The following is a 25,385-nucleotide window of genomic DNA, read 5'->3' as shown; positions in this document are numbered from 1 at the left end:
TTTAATGTAACTTAAAATGCAAATAAGGTGGCATAGTAACCACTCTGACGAGTCTGATGTACGACTAGTGTCGAGTGTTCCTCGAAAATTTGTCATCGAGTAATGTGTATGTAGATCTCAGGCGACTCAGTAATGACTAATGGATGTGGTCAGATTTGATTATTTGAATTCAATGATAAATCTGAATTATGGCATACAATAAACGATTGTAAGTCAGTCGAATTATATTTCATGTCTTTATGATGTACTAATGCTGTATTACCCGGCGTTATCCAGATTCCGGGGTCCGGGGATGTATATGTATAGTTAATCCGAGACGTCAATCCTCCTACGACGATGGGTGACTATTTTCTTATGGAACCAATTACAACTTACAAGCAGAAGTATACGAATAGGTATGCTGTTATGTATTTAATATTTTTAATAGTGGGTAAGCCACCCTAAAATGACTGGTTCAATTTATTTTCTAATATCTATAAACATTCCTTGAATCGTCAAAATCAGTCTAGTATTTTTTGATTCATTAGCCTTGTCAATATACTTACTGCCTTTTATATTATATTATCTGCATTTTATATAGATAAATGCCATATGGCCATATTTGCTTTTGTGTGTATTTTAACCGTTGCTTCTATTTTAATAGTCTCTATGAAGACGAGCATATGAGACATTTAGATATAACATGACTTATAATAAATAATAATATCTGTATTAGCTTACTATCTATTATAGTCGACCCACCTATCGTTTCCGTTTTGCTTCAGTTGAAATGCTTTCTCAATAATTGTTTTTAGTCAAAATCCGTCAGTTTATTTTTAGTATACATACAAACATTTTATCTACCCATACATATAGGTAGTATCTATATAATATATTATATAAGCAAAAATGTATTTCATTTTTATAAGTTGAAACCAAATTCATGGTTGGTTAATGGTTAATAATAATATAATATAGTACCATGACACATACCTATTGTCATAATGGATATACAGTTTCGTGTGTAAAGTTACGAGGTAAGAATATTATACGATAACCATAATTAATTATTATATGAAGGTTTGTACCTAGTATTAGTACCTTAGAACACAGGTTCTTAACCTTTTCTGAGTCGTGGACCCATTTGAAGCATAAATTAAAATCACAGACCACAAAAAAAAAAATCTCGTAAAAATAACAAATCAATATTCTTTATAAGTTTTTGTTAAAACCAAGTGCCCAACACATAAATATTACTGACTATTTTAATACCTTTTTATATTAAATATTAGTTTTCCGGAATAATAATTTTTTAATCGATGAATGCATCAAATTTTTATCTCTCATCCTTTTTTCCAAAAAATTGGTTTTATAGGCACCTACTGAAAAAAACACCGTTACCAGTATTACTCCTACAGTCGGCGCTCATTTATTGAATACCAAATATTTACGACTTTAACATAGACATTTGAAATTTTAGATGAAATATCTAACCGAGTGTGTAATAATAATCATAAACCCATGTAATTTGTATCAACAAAAAACGACATATTATAGTGATATTGTACTCATTTAATTTTTATTAAAAAGTTGTCTGCCCTAACCATTTTATCGAATTTGTCACAAACGCCTTGAATACCAACCATATGTTCACTCGGCTAGTAGTTGTATGAACTTGGGCTGAGTATCACATATGATATTCACTTTCATTAGACATTTGAAATTTTTTTTTGACATTTGAAATTTCCTAGATATAAATAAATCAATAATCTCAAACAATTTTGAGTATTATTTTTATAATATTTAAGACGAAATGGGTAAGTATAAGTAAAATGATAAAATATATAGTCATTTTTAATGAAGTGTTTTTCCAAAAGTATGTTGGTAAACAAACAAATAATAATATTTTAACATTTACCTAATGTTTAATTCATTATACTTTAATGAGTATCAGAGTGTGTATAACTGACGTACATGTGTCTATGACATTATGTTTCCCGTACGAAAATAAATGAGCAACAATAATATTTTACAACATAATTATTAGTGAACTATTCTATTATTAACCAATTTTTAATCTGATATTGTGCAACTAATCTTGAGCAGGAATCTATAGGTAAGATTAGGAAAGAAATCTGATTTTTTTAAGAACAGTAAGTTATATTATATACTAATATAATTATTATTTTAATTATGTTAATGATTACAGAATTCCTAAAGACATTTTTACTGTTTAGCCTTATTTTATCTCTAACGTATCAGCAAAACGACAGTGTTTGTGAACATTTGTATGAAAACTACTTGAGATCGACTTCCAACTATTTACGATTTGTTTGATTTGAGAAACTAAAAAACAAATAATATGTACAATTAAAAGTTAATTTTAATAATACCAATAAATATCAAGATTAAATCACATAAGCTAAAATGGTTTTAAAAAAAATCTTATTGTGCCTCTTAATTTATTAGTGGATTAAGTAATTGGTGTAACGACTTGCCCCCAAATACTGAACAAAGTATATTTTATATGGTATCTAATGTAATTTTTTTTTCTAGTAATTAATAATTTGGAACAATATTGAGAAAACCAATAGGATGAAGGCTTCAAAAGCAGATATGAATGCTGCAGCGGAAGAAGTGATTTCCAGTTTTTTATCAGAAAAGCAGTATATAATTATTGCAACTTTATGTCCCTTCATAGGTTTATAAAAAATGTAAAGATAAACACAAAAGGGTGGCCCACAATTAGGTATTAAAATTGAGCGTGTAAAACCACTGCAGATATTTTCTGAAGACCGACAAGAACAAGAATTGGCTGAGTATTTGAAACAATTAGCTAAAATATTGTTTATGGTCTTTCTAGAATGGATACTAAATGATTAGCATAATATTAAGGTTATTCAAAAGCAAATCATGTTTCTGTGCCTGATAAATGGCGTACAATAAATGAGAAAGCATCAATACAGATTGGTTCATCGGGTTTTCAAAAAGGAATCCATCTTTGTCAATTAAGACCCCATAAGCTACTAGCTACAAGATAGATCGGGACGAATGACTAGTATGAATAAACAAAAGTGTTTTATATTTTTTTTTCCAAAAATTTGTCTCAGGCGTATGAGCATTATGTTATGTTTTGTTGCCAAGATACCAGGGATATAGATGAAACAGGAGTTACTACAATGGAAATGCAACTAGATATACCCACGTCCTACATATTATATTAAACGTGACAGAATTCCTATGTTGCGTGTCTCGTGTTTGGATAATATATAGACAGCTCACCATCACTTCTTATTATAGTGCCTCAAGGAATCAAAAACAAATATTTTTACTAATTAATAATAATTTATTTATAATAAGGTGGTTTTGATTTAAAGCTAAAAAACACCAAAGAATATTTTGCTCTGATGTATAATATAGGTTTCGAGTATACCATTCGTCATTGAGCAGATCACTGAAATGAATGTGTTCAATTTTAATTCAAGAGGACGCTGTACAAACAACTTCCTCTTACAAGTGCGTAACAAAGCAAATTTTACCCTCAGGAGATCAGGTTTAACTCAACAAAGAAATGAGTATTTTAAAGTTGTAAATTGTTTGTACATCTTCAAGTATTCATAACTCACTTAAAAAATAAAATATAATAAAAAGCCCATGAGATACTCTAGATAATTATCTTACCTTTACATTTTATAGGTGGTCAATTCATTTTGATTTTTAAGCTTACGGAGCTAAAAGTGATCTTCTGAGCCTAAAAAACTAGTTGGAATTTGTTTATTATGAAAAATATTCTTAATAATCGGAGATATCTCGTAAATGCACTCTATATTTTTTTCACTGACATTTTTGTTAACATCCAAAATCTTCCATTTCCGACGGGGTCTTGCAAATCATTTTTTTTATTAACGAGTGATCACGTGGAATCTGAATTTTAAATTGCAGTATAATGTCACCCCTCTTTTTAGAATTGTCTCCGTAAACTGGCATTCCTTCACCTCGTATTATCTTTTGATATGATGGCCTATCAATAAGTATGACAATAATATCAGTTTTTTTCTTTTATAATATGTATTCTAAATAAAGTTTAATGAAATGTGATGCTCTATAATTGTATAGCTTTAATTTGTATGTAACAGCTATAGATATAGGTAGATAACCATTGTATCCGAAATATTATTGTTAGCAAAAAAAAAAAAGAATAACCGTATTAAATAGTCATTTCTATGATGATTAATACATTATATAATCAAAATCTAACAATATTAGGTGTCATGTATAAGTGTTCATTCCATAAATTCTATTGCACGTAGTATACAACGTCAATTCGTCCTTCGTCACAACTTGTAAAATAAAAACAGATAGGTAAATATTTGTTATATATTAAAACATGATTTTACTAACTATAATTATTATCAAAAATAAAATATTATGCCAACTCACGGGTCTGTCATTAACATATTTTAAATAAGTCAGTTAACTTGAATTTCATTTTAGTAATTGCCGAGAACAAATTCTATCGTTCGTACGTGAGTATTACAATTATAATATTAGTATATAGGCTATAGTGCACGGATTTCTATGTATTTTTATTATATTATAATTATTTTTCAACTCATAATTTATGAATTGTACTTCTAAAAGTTCTACATAATATTTTTAAATCTTAATATTTATTTAGTTTTTTTTTTTAAGTTTTTTTATAGGTTCATAAGAATAACAAATATTGACATATTTATTTAATGTTTTATATATTTTTTAATAACGTTTGATAAAACTTAATTTAATAATGACCCTGTATTTCAATATTTACCAAACTGCTCTGAATCTAAAATTACTATTTTTTTCAATATCCAAAGTTATTAATTATAGTGTAACCTGCTATAGAGATAGTAAATTATTCGCACATCACAACTGATTGTTAAATAATTTGTACTTAGATTTAAATTATTAGGAAATAGATTATGTTAATTTCAATATTAATGATTTATTTTATTTAGAATTATTGAGCATAATAACTCAAACATACATAAAACAGTTATTTTTTTTACTCTGATTTATTGAAACAGCTTGATAGAAATGAAAAGTAATGATAATAATGATATTATGGAATTCAATGAATTCAATTGTTCTGATCTAATAAGAGGCCATGTCAAGAAATATTATTGGTATTGAAACAATTTATAGCATCAACAATATCGTTGTAGATATTAAATACATAGGTACGGGTAATAAATTAGATTATCTACTTCTCGAGTATTATTAACTATCCAAAGTGTATGCTTAAATAAATCATGCTCCACATAATAAAGTAGACAAAAATAATTTATTTGAATCAAAACTAGCAAAAAAACTTTTTAGATAATGATATATAGGTACTTACGTTATCACTTGTGTGATATTCACTCTCAGTTGTTTGTTATCTAACGTGTGTACTACGAACTGAACGCCATACAGCATTTCTTCGATAGTTACAGTATAAGTGCTTATCAAATCGTGTCCTCTCCTCACAAAATGTTTGTGTGGTAAATCATTGGTGATAAAAACTATCGAACAATTTTAATTTATAATATCAAGATGATAACATAAATAAACAATTTATAATATTATAGGAAAACTATAGGTTTTGACATTTTAGGAATAGGTGTGTGCTATAATTTAATAAGTAATATAACTAGTAACGCATACACGTGTATACAGATGTAATAAATCGTTTTTATTTGTACATATATTTACCATTCGATTTCATGCTTCAAGTATTATTTTGTTAAATTACATTACTATCTGTCGTAGAAAAATGTTTAGAATCATGCCTTAGCTATTAAAGACTGCCACATGGGAGATAAAATTATAGATTAATGCAAAATAACAATATAAATATATTATTATGGTGTATATTCTTAAAATAAAAGTTGGTACTAGGTAGGTAGGTACATGCATAGTTATCGCTTATCATTTACTTACAACAATATTATATTAGTCTTGAGCTTTTTTTTTTGTTTGATTGAATAAATAAAACATAAAATAGGTTGTTGTAATAACTTATAAGCAAGGCTCGGGACTTTTGTTTATTTGACATTTGTTTATTTTTATAGTTTGACATAAAATCTAGCACAGTGCTATGGAAATGTATGTCATATTACAACACGTTAAATTATGAAATTTGAAAAGGCTTCTTTTTTTTTACAAATATTTTTTTAAAGAAATGCTTGTTTACAGTTTTCTGATTATTTTTGCTTTAATACATATCTATTTCTTCTTAACTATGATTTATGATGACACGTGTGACGTGTTACTGACCAAAACTGAGAAATTTGAGTTAATTTCTGTCTTTTTTTTGTTCAATTTAAAGCTATCACTAAAATTAATTTTTCTCCTTTATATCATATTTCTTAGAAATAATCACCGAATTCGTATTTGCTTGCCTATCTACTAATCGGCTAAATTAATACAATTGTTTTACTGTTAGAACATTTTTTCAGAAAATCTATAAGAAGTATAATATTGAGAAGTTAAAACGTTTTAAAAAACTCAAAAAGACTAGGTTTTTGATTTTTTTTAAGGACTAATTTTTTTATGTTTCTATTATTAAACTATAATATAGAAAAAAAATGATGTTGATAGTTTCTTTGATTATTTTAATATATTTAAGTGCATATTCGAGTGCTTATAATTTATAATTAAGTATTTAAGCACCTACTTTGATGATTTTAAGTGCTATAAACCCTGAGTCCTGCTAATAAGTAGCAACAAATGCCCATACAAGTATTTAGTACTATTTACCTACTTCATCCTCATAAATGTTTATATTTAAAAAAAAAATGATTTGATCATTTTACTAATTAACGATATCTACGAAAAATCATCATCGTTGTTTCTTTCTTTAAAAATCATGTTTAGATCTTAGTTTGATAATAGGGAAAATTCGTTTTTATGTGCCAATATATTTATAATGTAATTTTTAACCTTGATTTAAAAACGTGTTATTGAAGGATTCAACATCTTCTTAGCGAGTAGACTAAATTGTTATACTTTTTTTTCTGAAATTTCTAACAGGCAAACATATACCAACAACTATCATAATTGTTCAGTATTCATACATTACATCATACTGAAATATTTATCTTATTGAAGATTTATTGTCTTAAGCTCCTAATTATTTTATATACTGTTATAAAATAATTAAGAGCTAGTTATGTGAATCATTTCTTGGATATTGAATTCTTTATTTAAATGTCATATAGTAAAAAGGAAACTTTAAATTATGTGCCTACCCATTAAAATTTACATCAGTGCATGTGAATATTCCAAATACAATACCCGTTAAAGAGAAGTGGGTCCCAAATAGATGTAAAAATCCTTTCTTTAGATATCTTACAGAATTGGGCATCAAAAATTCGTTTAACATACTGATTACCATAATAACAATAAAAAAATAAATTCTAGAAATTGCATAATTAAATTATAAAATTTCCTTAGAAATTAAGAATCATTTTTCGTATAATTTGTTATTGAATTCAAATTTAACACTCCGAACTCACTCATTTCCTCAATTGATAGAGATCACTCAAAACATACAATATAAAAGAACAACTTTCCCAGTTAATAATTTAAAAAATAATTTCAAATATTTGTTTATACCATTTAAGAAGTATTATATGGCAACATAAAATTCCATTTTTCTGCAAATAAGAATTAAGAACCATCCATTTTTATTGTAAATTGTTAAGAGGACGATTTTATATAGTCTTCGTTATTTTACATTTAACCAAATTTTTTAACATTTGAAATTAAATGGTTTAAAAAAATGGTGAATATTATGTATTTTTGGCAGTTTCTTAAGTACCATAATATTGTGATGATCTTTGTTTTAATTTTTAATTTTTTTTACTAGAAACATAAATATCATAAACATTTTACTGTCCATCTATACGTAATGTATTCCTTAAAATGTATAAAAACTAAAAAGTCTAAATAAATAAATTTACACAACACATAACAAATAAATGAATTTGAAAATAATATGGTCTTTACACCTATACTTAATAATTCCGAAAATAGACATTTGAATAAATATTATTATATTATTTTATATAAATATAATAGTTTAGTGGAAGGGTGTATATGCTTGACGGAGATGTACCATGATACATATAATTTATAAAATGTAAAAAAAAATCATGGTTCATATTTAAGTACCTATATTAAAACTTTCAAAAGTAAGTAGGAAACGTATCATTCACTAATTTGAAAATTATGTGTTAACGATTTAGGTACTCAATTAAATTGTTTGCCTACTTTAATATTAGAAAAATATCATATAGATTTATTGCTAACCATCTATTTCTGTTTTATATTCTTTTGTACAGTTAATAAAACGTTAATCTATATTATAATCTTAAATTATATTTCCACTTGTAACGATTTTTCTATAATCATAGATTAAGTCACATACATGATACATAGATGCTAAATATATATACAGGTGTCATAGAAATACCAGACAACAAAACAAATGATGTTAACTAAATGTATGACAAAAATAATGAAGATTTTAAGGAGACCAAATAATTTAAGAGCTTATTGGTTTATTATTATTTAGTTTAATAATACAATACTACAATACTACAGGAACTTAAGTATCAGGTATCACTTACTTAATGAACTTACTTACGGTTCTTCCATCTGTTAAGTTGTGAACAATCTCACTGTTAACCGGTAAACCTTTAGCTATTTTTAGACTAGTAATACACTGTGTTCTTCCATCACTTTCGGGGATATTAATTTTTTTTAATGCTCCATAAAATATCTACCAAATAAATTGCACAATATTATTAAAATTTTTTTTTTTTTTTTTTTATTGATCTTCAGCTTCGGCAACTGAGGCCATTAGCTGTAGGTTGTGGTACTGTAGGGTTTTTGGGACTGTTGGGTTACTGTAGGGTTATGGAACACGTGTGTGTTTGTTTGGCAGAATTTCTAGTGGGCACCCGTAGGTTTCTGCCATACCCGGTTGGGGGATGGCGGCCTCTCTCTCCAGACACCGTGACTGCCCGGAGAGAAGTGCCACCCGTGACCGAGATTCGAACCGGCGACGGTGCGCGTTGCGACCGACGCGTTATCCACTCGGCCACTCCGTCCCCCATTATTAAAATTATCTTAATTGCAAAGACTAAAACTTTAATAATTTTTACACGATTGGTTGGCTTTGGATGATATGTAATAGGTATATCTATTACATTTATTTATGTATACAGTAGAGTATTGATAATTCAACCCTTGATAACTCGAATTTTTTGTTGCCCATTGAAGTGTTTTTAAGTTGTGTTTGAGCCTTTGAAGTTTAACTCGAAAAATAAATAAGTTGAATTTATTTTTATCCCTCTTGAGTTTTGAGTCATCTCTAGCATATACGAAATATAGGTAATAATAAATGTATTATATTGTTAGAAATATCTCAAAGCAATTTGAATCTGATATACCTAAAACCTTAATTATATGGGAGTTATGTACCAACCATATCATATAACTTCAGGCCCATACGGTATTAAATAAAGTGTTTCAATTTTTTAAATAATTTGTTACGAATTTGTACAACACCCTCGTACAATTTAAAAATGACGCAAAATCTACTTAATAATATTTTATTACACTTACTTCGTTCAATGTTAAGTTAATTGGAATCTTTTTAACCTCTAATTTAATACCAACATTTATAGTTGCCTTCCTGCTTGATAACGTGGATATTATATGAGTATACGGATTTGTGGATCCATAAATTGACCTTAAATCATAAAAAAAAGTAATATTTTATTATGTATAATATAGAAATACACAGAATCGTAAAAAAATATTAATTTTTATATAATTAATATACAACATTATTTTTTTCATAAAAACTATTATAGTGCTTCCTAAATATTTTAAAGAGTAAAAGCTACAGATTGTATATGTCTTGTCACTAAAATTAGACCCATAAATTGAAAGAAAAATTAATTCCATTATTTTTGAACAAGGTGGTTAAGCTTATTATTTTAAATATATCAATCTTTTGTACAGATTACTGTAAATAAATACTCCTTTGATCGAACTTTGAGTAAACATTTATTATTTAGTATAACATTGATTATAAAATATAAATACTATAATTATAATCACTTATATTATGTAAGTGCATAAAAGATTTTAGTTTCTATGAAATATTCTTTGTACCTAAAAATACTTTACTTGATTTAATATAAATCGTAAACACATGTTAATGCTGTTATTTATTTTTAACAATATGTTTGTTATAAACGAAAATACAACAAACTTAGGGGCTTAACGCAGTTAACACCAATCACCATGATAGTTATTAATTATTATAATTGTAGCATGTAGGTAGGTATGCTTGTTTTTCTTACTTGTACGTTAAAAAAATATCACCATGATACAAATACCGTCTAAGATCTTTTTTTTTATCATCAAACACGCCAAATTTTATGGCCTCAACCCCAAATTGATCATGCATTGCACGCCAAAAAGGATCACTAAGAACGTCATAAGCTTCTAATGCAATAAGCCTACAATTTGTTTCATCTTCGTTCAATTTTTCCATACCAAATTTATGTATGATTTTTCGAAATCTATACGTCATATATAATCAATATTAAATGTATTGGAATATTTAAACACATTTAAAAAAAGGCAATATAAATTGTGAATAACGAGGAGTTAATCCGTTTGCATTATTGTAATATTTTATAAATCGAAATTAGTCAATATAAATTACAATTATTATATAGGTAAGGTACATACGCGTTTAGTATATCAAAATTGGAAGAGGTTCTTTTTATGCCTAATACACTATAGTAATCAATATCCATGATAAAGTGTTACTTCATACAAAAAAAACAATGTATTTTTTCAAAATAATATATCAAAATGTTTGTTATTGATGTTTGTTATTAATATGGTATCTAAGCATATATTATATTATAAAATTTTAATAAACACGCATTTATACCAGAAATTCAGTTGTATAACTATAATTAGGAAAATAGGAATCTAAAAAGAATAGTACACAGACGAATATTAAATCTAGATTTATCTTAGATGCTAAGTATTCATTTATTGGCAAGACTAAATTCTGTATCTATGTAATTCATAAAACGTTCAGCCTTAATTATTATTAATATTTATCAAAATATTTATTTCAAGAATAGTATAAAATTGTGTATATTCAAATAGCACACGAAAGTAACAGATGTGAGAGTACCTGTGTTTGGAAAAATTATCCAAATGCGTTGCCTCAAGTACACCATTACACTATTGGCAGAGATTATAAATATATATTGTTTAACAATATATTTGCATGGAAGTATCAATAATTTTGGATATAGGTACACAATGTGTAACATGTCATGTAGGAGAAATGAATAATGATCGCTTATCGTTAGCTATTGATTCGAATTTTATATCGTTTTAGCCCTTAGATGTCATCGAAATCATGTAGTGGATTGGCTCTACGGCAATTTCGTTTGAGGGGTTGTGTGTTTATAGGTTTAAATTAGTCGCTGCAGATGATATGTTCATTATTGTATTGAACAATTAATAGGAAGGTTACAACTACACCGTATTTGTATTATTGCACTAAAAAAAATTTTAACTTATCATAATATGTTTTGGAGGAAAGAACACTTACAAGCAAGGAAAACTGCGTCTGGAAGTACACTGGAAACTAATTCCTGGATAAATACCATTTTTTTACGAAAACGTTCTTTTATAATAATTCTTATTGAAAGTCCTCGAAATAAACGTGCTCAATATTATGATCGTTAGCTTTTCTGCAAGTCGTAGTCAATTTATCAAATTTATTATATTTAAGATTTCTTAAAAACATAATATATGTGTTAACACTTAATGATGTTTTTGTCATTGCATTGTCTGTCATTACATTCTTTGCCTTATATAGTAAAGTAGTTTACAATACTATTATTCATTTTATAAAAATATATTTGTAGATTATAATTTTCATTAAATATTAGTTTTTTCATTGGAGTATTTTAATATAATATGATGAATGAATCGATTTCTATAATAAATTTATTCGTAAAATAAGTAGATAGTAAAGATGATAATAATAATGGAAATGTAATTGTATACCATGATCTATCGATAAATACGTTTTGGGTCAAACAACGCATAACCTATTTAGATACGCACAAAATATCGTAGGTTTGTAACATGCGTAATATCTAAATAAAACAATTGTTAACAAACTGTACGTTTTTTTCAAAATGTTGGTAATTTTAGAATCAGAACAGAGCGATGAAGATATATCGTCTAATTTTTTTATGGGGGTTTTTTATGAACCTACATAATAATATTATATTTTTCATATTTTGATAATACTTTTTTTGTTTGTGTATATATATTTTATATCACTGATCACCCCACTCTTTAAACGTAAAATATTAGAAAAAACATTTTTTTTTTTTATTAGCTATGCTCTCCTATTTCAATAAATTTATTAAATATTTAACTATGATTTTAACCCAAGATCCATTTATGACTGAGATTCATGAACAATCACTAAATATTTTAATGAATCAATATAGTGGTCGCTTAAGGCTTAAACGCTTAAATACGATTTAGTGGCCTATTATTTGTCTATTCAACTTAAGTAATAATTTCATTAATCATTTTTTTATGCAACTCAGCAATAATGACGTAAAAAAGGAACAATAGTTATTCTATGTGTCCCGTTTAAGAGACGATTAGACGAATATAGACAATTTCAGTGTAGCTTTCTGTTAGGCAATGAAGATAATTTTTAAATTAATTACTTTATGCATTATTATAATGGACGTGTAATATATTGACAAGGTTGACCGTGAAATGTGAATATAAATTAATTTTAGTCTAATGTTCAAAACTAGAGAAACACGTTTGAGCATGCATGTATTAGCAGAATTATTATCCTATACCATATAAGATTAAAAATAAATCCATTTACCTGATGACTTATAATGAGTAAAATGCTATGACGTGAATTAATGTTTAAATACAAGTTTATTAGTAATTAAGTATTACAATCGTTCAAGCTCAAGTATTCATTAAACATAGTATTACATTTATAAGTATGAGTAGTATTATAAAAAGCAATTTTTTTTGTAATTTAAAATGTATGAAATGTTAAATTGGTATGTTTTAAACTTAAAAATTTAGTATTATAAGGTTCCCCCATAAGCAGCTTATGCTGAAACCAAAAATCTAAAAAATATATTAACACATTTATTTTTATAGTTACCTATATTTAAAGTTTAAATTCAGACAAAATTATATATTTTTTTAACAATTTATAACGATTTTAGTTATTTTGTATTGTAATTCAAAAATATTATGCGTTGGGACTTGAAAAATTTACTTATATTATTTTATTTTATGTACACAACGATATTTTGAAAACATTTAGCAATTGCTTATTTATACCGTTTTATAATTTACGATAAGGCGGTATATTGACTCATAAGTTAATGACAGTAATACTTGATATAAATATATTATACTACTAGAACAGGTAACTAAAGATTGATGATATAATTAATACAGTGTTTTTGGAAAAATTAATTCAACTTACCCTGATACTCATATCGAAATAAATTACTTTAATAGCAGTAGCAAAAAAAAACATATAAATCATTATATTTAAATAGTAGTATAGACGGACAGCCGACACGCCGTCTTCGCTCTGAATAGTTTTTTGTATCCCATGATTTATCATTGAATTCAAATTTAACACATACACAATTACTTACTCAATGACGAAGTAATCTTGACACCTACTGTACACTGTATAGCAGAGAGGTTACCTACTTTCCCCTGTTTGTTTATTTATTTTGTCAGTATAAATAAAATATTTTCATACAAATATTAAATAATTATTAAGAGTAGTAGACCTAATTATTTTAAATACAAATTTAACTATGTTTGTTGCACTTATTGAAGTTATTGTACAAATTTAACATTATTATAATTTAGTATACCTATTATACCTAAATACTGATACCGATATATTATGTATGATGTGTGGTGTAGACTGTTTACCGGTAGAAATATACAATGCAATTCTTTTAGATAAACACCCATTTTATATAAGACCGTTTATTTTTGAAGTATATTTGGTTTATATTTTGAAGACAATTTTGAAAAGAATTATATTTATTTTTATCGTTATCAGTTTTTTAAAGTTTTCACCTATACGAAAAACAATACATATTTTATTAGATATTAATTCACTGCCTAGAAAATTATTTTTTTTTAAATTTAAAATCAAATTTCAAGATTTTTCTAAATTTATTTAGAAGAAACTCTTGCTGTTTTTGTAGAATTAAAAAAAAACATATTCAAAATATATTTATATTGTAAAAATCCTTGTTCTTATGTCTTACAAGTTATCAGGTGACACTGCTGAGCGCCTTCCTATTTCAATCGTAAATGTTATTAATCTTTAGTAGCTATTAAACTTATCAGACCATATTTTAGTATTGTAGGTATGGAGTGTAAATATATTTTTCTTTAATATAAATTGTTGTTTTTGTAATGACATACAGTCTTACAAAATGAGTGCATTCGAATTTATTGAGAAAATTACTATTTACGTTTGTCTATAGAAAAAAACCTGTTGCCTGTGTAATATCAACGTAGGTATAATGATTATAAATAAGCCTACAAACATAATAATTGATCCTTAAAATATAGCGCTGTGCATGCAACCCATTCGATTGGTAACAACAATTACAATCAATTGAATCCGAGTTTACCTCACAGCACATTTTGCGGTTTCTACGCCTATAGTCTTATGTGGGACACGGCCCATGAGGGGTCCACCAAAATAATATAATACGCACCAGCCGCAAATCAATACGCTTCGATCATAAAACCGTAGGTATCCATTTGACCACGCAATCTCGTGAAATATCTAGTTGTTATATGTTTCAGTGTTGAGAAAATTTGACTTACGCCCAACGAATACTTCTCACGGGAGACTCTTACCCACTTGCATAAAACAAATAGGTACGAGCATATATTATACTGTGCAGTAAATATTGTCAAGAGGGGATGATTGTTTGTTATTAAATCAAATGCACTTACGTTTATTATTTGGAGGTTTATTTGTTGAAAACTAGGTACGCGGCCGTGGTTATTATATTATATTATATTGCTGAAATACCTACCTATCAATGTTTTGTGTCCGTTCCTGCTTCTGCAATAGAGTGCGATGTAAAGCACTGCATGATGTGTGCGGGAACTTACGCGTGTGTTTGGAGTTTATTTCTTTTCGCAATAGTAAACCATACAATCTTCGCCAGGGTTATAACTTATAATGATACATTTGTTTGGCTGTTGACGCTCTCGGCATTTGGTATTACGAGACATGTTCTATTTAAACGATCGGACATTATAATACACATCGAAATATACGCACTTGCGAGTTCATACTATATAATAATATGATACATATTCAATAATTTTGTATAAAAATTAGTCAAAATTATTGTTCAATAACGTTTCAGAATTGCGGAACACCGGGATAAATAAGACAATAATGTGATAATATGAAAGTGACCCGAGGGCGACTGTGTGCGCGGAATAAAGTATAGGTAGCAGCATTATTAATTCTAATATTCTAATAATAATAATAATAATAATATAATGATACCACGAAGGTGGCCTGCGATTGAAATATCTATAATTGATCTAAATGATATTATTATGTATTTTTCGTCTAGCCTGTCGTCCCAAATCACGCGAAATATTATTTACGTACGATATTCTGCTGGGTCAACAACATTAGTCGTCCGACTTCCGAACCGGTCAATTATTATTGTTTTTGCGATCGGGGGGGCAGTAGAAACAGCAGCAGCAGGAGACACGCGAGGCGATGCTAGTGGCAGTCCTCTGTTATCAGCCGTACGTACATAGTCAACAGACCGAGCACTTTCAGAGAACATCGCGCTCAGGTTAGTACCGATATTATATCTTCTAATAAATAAAAATGAATGAACCTTTGTTTGTTTGTTCGTCCTAGCTCTATATAGACCCAACACCTATTAGACCATTTCCAATAAAAGTTATATCATAGTATTATGCAGAGAATTAGTGGCGAGCTTCAGTGAGGGTTTATAGCTTCGTTTCATATAAGTAGTTTATATAATATAAGGTGGTTCACACATGAATTTTGTTTTTTCTCATAAAAAATTCAATACTTTTTTGTTTTTATAGTCCCCACCATTAGGAAGTCTTAGAATTTTTAAATAATAGATCAAACTGGTCACTCTAGGGTGGTTTACCGCTATAAATAATACTACAATCATAACAACGGCATATTCGTTTATTTCGGCAGATCGCAATTATTATTGGTTTGAATAAAAAAAAAAGTTACTATCCGTCCCAGGTGGATTGCTCGTCTCGGATTCATCATCCCCCGCCTGCAATACAGCTATAAGTAGTAATGTAATTTAATATGCAGATATAATGATAAAGTATAATATTTTCAATTGTCTATATACGATATAGACGTCAATTTGTCATCAATATTACTTATCATAATAATATGACGTGGTGTGTATGGGTGCGTGTAATCATTTTTTCACATAGTTTGTTTGTCGCTTATACGCGTCATGTCAAAATCGCTGTGATTCTTTTTTGCTTGGACATAGCGGTGCCCCGCGCGTTCGTATGTGTTTTTTTTCTAAACAAGAGCAAAAAGGAATCGTCTATGTTTACAAACTCGATAAAACAAGACGTATGAAATGAAAATAATAAGTGCCATTTATTCACCAACAGACAATAATAATATAGTACTCATGTTTTATTCTCTGCGTTACCTACTTGCATTATGTTATCGAAGTAGGCTGTAACATATTGTTATACCGATGCATCCCGTCAGTATTTATAATACGCCTATCGTGATTCATGGAGTTGAAGAAGAATGATGTTTTTATGTCATCCCGCGTATACTTCACGTAAAACAGTATTTGGTGATATTATGCTTTTTTTAAAATAAATGTTTCAAACAAAAACCTATTGAGCGGTTAAAAAAGACGACAACGATTTTGATACGATCTAGCATCTAAGTTTTCAAAGAACATCAGTGTACCTCCTATTTAAAGGACAAATATTTTCATATAAATGTGATTTTTTTTACATTTTACATCCAAAACATTTGAAGTTTATATTCAATTTGGATCGTGATCAGATATGTATACATTGTGTAAATGATTATCACCCACAGGCCACAATACAGTAATGAATATGGCGTATGAAAACATTGAATACTAACAAGAACTAACAAGATGTTTAAAAATATGACCAATTTGCTTAATACAATATACAACCAATTAAATAATATAACGTGATGTTTTTCACTTCCATTGAGTTCATGATCGATTACAGAGTTTATTTGTTCTGAACAATCGAAAATAATACAATATTGCGTTTTTACAATATTATTATATTATGCTGGAGGAGTGTATAATTAAAATAACACGGATGCTGTGTCAAATTAATCAAATCTTATTGTTGCCTAAGAATAATACATTTAGTCATTATTAAGTAGGTAGCTACCTACCTACATTATATTTGCAAACATTTTTAAGTTAGGTATTTAATAAAATTCATCTTTACTCCTCAAACTTCGATTAAATTCTAGTAAAATAATATAAAATTCTTAGTGTAAGACACGATGATTTATTTTTTGGTACAGACTTCTTAAAGAGTTAAAATGCTTCAAAAGTTTCATACACTAAATCTGAAATACTGTTTTGAAACATGGCCAGGTCATTTATTGTAGATAAAAATTAAAATTTTAAAATTGTATTGAAAATTACCTTAATTATATTTCATTTTAAAGATCAGACAATTGAAAATTGATTCATTAAAATAGTTTTATGAAATATTTTAGTAATATATTGTTTTAAAACGTAAATGGTATAAATTATTGTAATAATACTTACATCTACACATTTTTGTCCAAGTTCCTCACGAATAATGAATGTCAAATTGTTTTTTGAAATTAATATGCTTATCTCAAAAATGAGTGATAAATAAAGAGCATCCACGAAATTGTCATCCCTTGATGCGAATATACTATATTAATATTATTTTATAATACTATATAATATTTACTATATGTTATATGTATATAATAATATATGTATAATATGGAAAATATACACAAAAAAAATGTATAACCATACAACATTTTATTAACTAGGTACTTTCATGATTGAGTTCAAAGCGATAACTCAAAATTACTATTGTGTAGGTAGTAGATTCGATACTTATAAAATAATACAAATAGATTTTAATGAATCATTTTTATGGGTATTATTTTAATTTTTGTAATACTAGTGCATTTAATCGTATTTTTTAAATTTATTTTTCTGTATTTTAGGAACTTTAAATCCGCATCTCCAATATAATTGCTCATTATACTTTAATACATGTTTTCACAGTTTATAATACAATGATAGATAATTGGATTATTATCAAATTATAGAAATATAGTTGTACGATATAGACATGAATATATACTTAAGTACCTAACTTAATAATAATAATAATTATTATTTATTGTTTAGGAAGTGCGCTTATTTTTATTAATTATTGTGCATAATATGAAAATTGTAGGTTAGTAGAGTAATAATATATGTTATAAATTAAAATGAATGAATTAAATCTTTTATGGGTAGGTTAACCTATGGCCGCGGACGCATTTGAGATTTATCCTGTATGGCTACATATCCACCCTTCTTATCGATTTTATAACTTTTAAACAAATTTTGTAGACTAAGACAAAGAAGACAAATAAGTTAACATTAAACCATATTCATTAATAGACGTAGCGTTTAGGATACCAAGCAATCAAATAAATTATAAAAAAAATCATTGAAAATGTGAAATTATACATAAAAAATCATTTTTACTAAAAAATAAAGCAAATTTTAACATATTATATATGTTTTAGAGCTGGTTAAGTTTTGTTCGGACTTACAATTTCCACCGAATTTCTTAAAAATACCATTGGTATTCTGCAGTTATATCAATATTAATCTTTATTTTATTGTATCGATCAATTTTTTAACGATATCAGGTAACTTATTTCGCGTTACAGTTTTGACCACTAAACACATATTATATACATTATTCTAATGATTTAATGTTTTTCCGTGCAACTGAAAAAAAAAATATCAATTTTTTTCTGTCATTACTAAATGACATGGCCTTATTATAATAATTGGAACTTTGATGAACTCTCTTATACCTATAACACTGACTTATACGAACCTTTTATCGGTCTTTCCCAATTATTTATAACTTATCGTCAGCATAGTTATACATTTTGGGCGTTTCGGCACCGTTGCAATTTTTATGAATTGATTATAAATTGATAATTTGAAAAAGTCAAATTATGTTAAATCGAATACGAAGAATATTTGCTTTCAAATCTTAACCATACATTAATAGCGAACACTAAACACGATATTTTTGTTTAACATTGTTCAAAATATACAAAATACATGGTAAATACATAAAAATATACGAACATTTTAGTTTATACCTATTGTAAAATACAAGTTTAGGTACTTTTAACTGGAAAAAATATTACGACTTTGCGGAGGAAGTAATACGACAGCAAGGTACCTAAATATAGTATATTATACTATATAGGTGTGTTGTATTTTAAGGTCACTGTCGACCTTTCCATGTGATTCAGGGTCAGTGTTGAGACGAGCATAATATTGGGCGCGTCACCATCAGAGACTATCGGATATTATGTTTCCCTTATGCCGAGAGTGGCGACCGTCAGCGAGAGCTGGTCACGGCTGCTCTGCCGTTGACGTTTGATCCACTTTCGCCCCCTCACTGTAGCAGCCTCTGACGTCGCTCACATCCATCACGGTGTGATCGCGACCCTGGTACTTCCATGTGGTTTGAAGTGGTGACGTCGTTACCACGGTTGTTGTCGCTAATCTGAAGTCCCAAGAACTCCGTCTAATGCCGCACGCCACGGACGTTTCTCGTAGACTCACGGTTTATCTCCATCTGGTTCCAAGTCAGTTACAGCTGACGACTCACCTATATGAAACGCAGCCGTTGCTATCGATGTGTCTAAAAATGCTTACAATACTTTCTGTTCAGTGCAATTGATGAGTTCAAGTCAATCGTGGACAAGTCACGCAGAGTGTCGTCTTTTCTTATAACGATTTACTTTTTCAAAAAAAAAAAAAATTTTTAAAAACAATTGTGCTGTACTGATAATTACTAGGTTATTGGCCTGTTCATTGTTTAATCGAAAGCTTATTATTTTATAAGTACGTTCGACTCCAGATCTGAAATGAAAATGACGACGTTTCTATTGTTTTCTCATGAATCTGAATTGTTTGCCAAATAAAGACACCGAACATAACATAAAATACCACGAGAAGTACCTGCTGGTTCAAAATAAGATATGACATTTTTTTCAAATAGTGGCGTTGTAGATTATAATATATTTAAATTAGAATTTATTCAGTTATTATAATATTTGCATATTTTTGCACTGGTATCCGGGGTATCACCATCCGGAAAATCATAACAATTTTCAAAATTAGATAGGTCCATGAATATTAGATGAAGATTTTATAGGTAATAATTATTATTGCCATTGAGAGCCAAGGGAACTGAACTTGATATTCATAAACTAATGATTTGGTATAAAAAAATAATTACAATACCACTTTTTAATGTTTATTTTCGGAGAAATAATCGATCGCAGCTATCTGCGTGTAGGCTTGATGTCACACTAGGTAGTTTATAATACACCAAAGTCACATTGAATAGTGTATAATTTACATGCAACAGACATTCAGATAACTATTTTTCCATTTTTTTTATCCCATTTATTGACATTATTTATCTGTTTGTATTTCATGATATTATATACCTAGTCATATAGGTATACATTACGGTTTTCATAATATGGTGTATAATTTATGTATAAATACGAATTATATTGTTTAATTAAAAACAACGTTCTTTTATATCTATTATTGGGCCCTGGGCTTATGAATTGTATAAACAAAAATATTAAACACATTTGCTATCCACCTATCCATCAAGGACAAATGCGACGATTAACCAAGTTTTCTTTAATACCAAAATCAACAATATTATTTAACATACACTGTACTAAATGTTGTGTAGTGTTATGGTCGTATAATACTTCTCCACACAAAGCTATTGTATACATTTCGTATAATAATATTATAGGCTACAGCATTAGCTAAATTACTAAAAAAAACATAATTTATTATATGACATACGATAAAAGTATATAACTATCGTTAATTTAATGGTGTATTCGCAGGGACAATTATTTACAAACTTTTTGGCGAATTCGAAATCACGTGTAATCATAATGATTGTACCACTCACCGATGCTCAGCTGAAAGCGATTCAAAACTCTTGTCCAAGATCAAAGGCCGAGATAGATCAGGATTTATCCATCGTCAGACACTGGTTGGATAAGCAGCCGCATCTGCCCAAAACAAGTAAGTACCAAGTTTACAACTATACATCTCGTTTTTCATTTATTGAACCTCTCATAACGTCTAATTAATGGGTGACAAACAGACTGCAAGACATTTAAAAGGCTAGCTGATAATATGTCAAGTGGAGAGATTATGGGGAAACTGCAATACCAAACTTATTGTTGATCACCGAAAGAAGAACGTCTTATTGTATCTCACGCTTATAGAGATTCCGTATTTTATTTTACCTAAGCAACCGTCGTAATAATTTAATATGTTGAATTACGCATTTAGTTTCGAGTTTGGTAACTACTGTTCGGTATAGGTACCTAATAGTAGGTATATTTCAAAAACACGGAATATTTATCTCCAACATAATTATATTATTACGGTCATCATAGTTTATATTGTCAGGATATTATCAAGGTGGCCAATATAACAAAATATGTGCATAAATTATTAATTAATCGATGGTGGTAAGTTATAGTATAAGTTACGACTCACAATAGATGTTTAATAGATACGTACTACGCAGAACTCGATTTAACACGAATCCACATATTTTATAAGATCGACAGCCGAATTGTATTTATAGAATTTAATTAGCATATATTTTTTATCGCTAATATATAGGTTTAAAATAACAAATATAATATATAAAAAAGACTCAAAAATGAAGGTCATTCCTGAATACTGCTGGTATCGCCTTCGACAATAAGTATACCCAGTGATTCTAAATGATAAATATAACATTACACTTTGTGTATTAACTTACATAAGTCATCATTAAACATATGGTATGGATTATCAATTTTACAAGAAATGTATCACTCCTGTTACGAAACCAATTGGGTGTGAAATAATTATTATTAATGATATTTCGGTGGAAGGTCGGATCAAACATAACATTATGGTCCATTCAGCGTGTACGCTATTCCAATTATTCCCTCTCGGATGAATAATAATATTATAATTTGATATCGAAAGTTTAACGCTTGAAGACAAAGTTGATAATAGGAATTAAAAAATCCTAAATAATAGGTATTTGTGTTACTAATTATTATGAATAATAAATTGAGTTCTTTATTTTTTATTTTAGGTGATGAATTCATAAAAAAAGTTTTGTTTAGCTTAAAATACCGCACGGACAAAGTCAAACTCGTGATTGATAATTACTATACAGTTAAAGAAGTATTTCCTCAAATTTATGGAGATCTAGATCCAACAACAGACACATTTCGAAAACACGTGGAAGCAGTGTAAGTATAGAAAGATTGATGTTTCAAAATAATAAATTAACATCAACTACATATAATTATATTATAAATTATATAATTATTATTTGTTTATAATAAATTATTAACTACCAAATATATTATGTAGCATGACTTTTGTGTATTTCAATCGGCATAGGTATGCAGTATACTATTTTAGTATAGTATTGTTAATTATGTTAAATGGTGTGAACTAAAAACGTTAATCACCTCAGTAATTTGTGTTTTGAATAAGCGTTAAAAGAATAATACAAATACCGGCTTATGGGTTTTCTGGTCATTTTCATTATTGTACGAAATGTATTATTTTAGTTCGTAACAACGAATTCATACTCCAGTTAAATGAACTCGAGCAGAACTTCTTTTGTTTTTATTTTTATTTTTTGATGCACATATGAGTCACGATTTATGCGTGTTTATTCCAAACACCGAAAGGAACGTTAATAATCGTGGCCCAAGGTAAAAGCAAGAACTGACAAACAAAGATGGACTCACAACTTGGTTCATCTGTGTATGCTTATAAGTTATGTTATATTATTATAAAGTATACAAAAATGTTAGGTAACTCTCTCGATTTTCTCGTTTAACACAAAAAAATTAACTTAGACAATACTAAAATAGTATATACAGAACATTGCTGATAAAATTAATTAATTTTTAAATTTTTTGATTTTTGATGGATTGTATAATTTGTTTAAAATCAAAAGCATTTTAATTTGTGAAAAGTATAACTTTTTCATTAGTCGTTTTGTATATATTTTAGTCACATGTTTCCACTGCCCAAACTCACCCCGGACTTCTACAGAGTGCTTTGTTACCGGATGGCGACAACAGATGCGAAAGCTTTTTTTCCTGATAGTCAATTGAAACGCAACGAATTAATGTGGAATTGGTTGTTTGATGAAGACACATTGACGTTAGGGGATGTTTGGATATTTGATCTAACGAATATGGATACGATGGCTCAATGGGCTCATTTCAATCTCAGTTTTATGAAAAAAATTCTCAAAATAAATATGGTAATTTTAATTCTATTGATCATTAAATCATAGATATAACATATAAATAAATAGTAGATAATTTCGTTTGCTAATACAAAATAAACATCCGAATAATAGCTTAGTTTTTTAGATTAAGCTATTGCTAACAAGATTTTAAACAGGGAAAACATTTTTATAACTACCCCGCTATCACAATATAATGTTTTTTTTTACAATATACTTAGTGTCAAATAAAGTAAATTAAAAAATACTTATTATGCTTAGTAAAATACTTTATAATAATATTACATGATAATGTTTTTTGTTTGATTAAAATATAATATTGTATGGATAATATGAACATAATATTTTAAAATATTACTAGACAAAATTGGTGGTCTCATTATGGTGCTATAACTTATATTTTTATACCTATTATCGGATTTTATTTCAGGAAGCGAAACCAGTGAGGATCAAGCGAGTTCATTTTGTAAACATAGCGCCAATAGCCGAAACCTCACTTAATTTTATCAAACACTTTTTCCCACAAAAATATAAGAACAGAGTGAGTAAATATAAGTAATATTATTACACATTTGTTCCAGTGATTTGACGTTATGAACAATTTAGGAGGACTATCGTTTTACATTTATTTCAGATCTTATTTAACTCGACTTTCGAAAGTTTGCAAGACCAATACCCAATTGATATGTTTCCAAACGAATGGGGTGGTAAAGCTGGAAGTATGGCTGAACTGAGTCGTAAGTGTTTTTCAAACCTTGAACAGTACTATTTTTGTCGTTTTACATTCGAATTAAATTTCTCTGAGCACCTATGGTACTTACCTGTACAGTACCTATTATATTATACAGTGTGGTTTTTTTTTGAAAATGTTGATGATATTTGATTTTTTAATAAATATCATATAATCATAGATACCTACGTTTATATTTTATTGCAGAACGAATGCACGAAGAACTCATAAAACGTAGAACTTGGTGCGTGACAATGGAAGAGTTGAAAGCCGATTCTAGTAAACGGATTGGTCAATCTAAGACCGCGGATCTGTCGATATTGGGCGTCGAAGGAAACTTCAAGAAACTATGTTTCGATTAAACGTATCGAGTCGAAGACAAACAAATGATTTTACCTATATACAGTGTGCATTATGATGTTGTTAAAAAATTTAATTTTAATTGTGTGATTATTTTTTGTACAATGACGCAATTAGATGCGATATTATGGTTTATGGTTAGAGAATCAGTGATCTGTAATTCGAAAAAATCTCTCTGTACTTACTTAAAGATAAGGTATAATATTATATAATGTGATCAATCTAATTTCTCCTCCCTTGTATCATAGATTGAACTATACTATTGTACCTAAATGTATAATATACTGTACATTATTATAGTTGCGTTTCTGATTTTGTTCTATACAGAGTTGTAAAATATTTAATTTAAAGTACTAATGAAATGATGTTTGTGACAAAATGTAACCTTTACGCCTTCTGTAATCTACGCACTAATATTTATGCCTGTTTCTATATGATATCATTATTGTTTCTTATTTTATTTTATTCAAATCCTAAGAAATTA

At 28.1% G+C, this 25,385-nt stretch overlaps 2 protein-coding genes across 2 annotated transcripts; one reads left to right on the top strand and one right to left on the bottom strand.

The window, feature by feature from the left end:
* Positions 1-2,217: 2,217 nt before the first annotated feature.
* Positions 2,218-10,841, bottom strand: LOC111031569 (dnaJ homolog subfamily B member 13-like). The gene is made up of 7 exons (XM_022311580.1): positions 10,774-10,841; positions 10,380-10,601; positions 9,634-9,760; positions 8,647-8,785; positions 5,360-5,522; positions 3,661-4,000; positions 2,218-2,325 (listed from the first exon to the last, which is right to left on the bottom strand). The coding sequence occupies exons 1-6, from the start codon at positions 10,839-10,841 to the stop codon at positions 3,829-3,831; spliced, it is 891 nt and encodes a 296-aa protein (XP_022167272.1). The 3' UTR covers positions 2,218-2,325; positions 3,661-3,828.
* Positions 4,390-25,173, top strand: LOC111031568. Its single transcript, XM_022311579.1, has 9 exons — positions 4,390-4,505; positions 15,534-15,620; positions 15,750-15,980; positions 21,371-21,554; positions 22,633-22,792; positions 23,571-23,826; positions 24,242-24,352; positions 24,446-24,548; positions 24,749-25,173. The coding sequence occupies exons 4-9, from the start codon at positions 21,422-21,424 to the stop codon at positions 24,901-24,903; spliced, it is 918 nt and encodes a 305-aa protein (XP_022167271.1). The 5' UTR covers positions 4,390-4,505; positions 15,534-15,620; positions 15,750-15,980; positions 21,371-21,421; the 3' UTR covers positions 24,904-25,173.
* Positions 25,174-25,385: the final 212 nt, after the last annotated feature.

This window comes from Myzus persicae, unplaced genomic scaffold (genome assembly GCF_001856785.1).
Source record: "Myzus persicae strain clone G006 unplaced genomic scaffold, MPER_G0061.0, whole genome shotgun sequence".
NCBI lineage: Eukaryota > Metazoa > Arthropoda > Insecta > Hemiptera > Aphididae > Myzus > Myzus persicae.
This window is presented reverse-complemented; position numbering and strand designations above follow the sequence as displayed.

Bases quoted from the DNA above. Each gene is read 5' to 3' on its own strand.
- LOC111031569 (XM_022311580.1), bottom strand. From the start codon at position 10,841: ATGGATATTGATTACTATAGTGTATTAGGCATAAAAAGAACCTCTTCC. The intron at 10,602-10,773 runs GTATGTACCTTA...TATGACGTATAG, and splicing joins AATTTTGATATACTAAACGC to ATTTCGAAAAATCATACATA. The intron at 9,761-10,379 runs GTAAGAAAAACA...TTATGATTTAAG, and splicing joins GATATTTTTTTAACGTACAA to GTCAATTTATGGATCCACAA.
- LOC111031568 (XM_022311579.1), top strand. From the start codon at position 21,422: ATGATTGTACCACTCACCGATGCTCAGCTGAAAGCGATTCAAAACTCT. The intron at 21,555-22,632 runs GTAAGTACCAAG...TTTTTATTTTAG, and splicing joins GCCGCATCTGCCCAAAACAA to GTGATGAATTCATAAAAAAA. The intron at 24,353-24,445 runs GTGAGTAAATAT...CATTTATTTCAG, and splicing joins CACAAAAATATAAGAACAGA to ATCTTATTTAACTCGACTTT.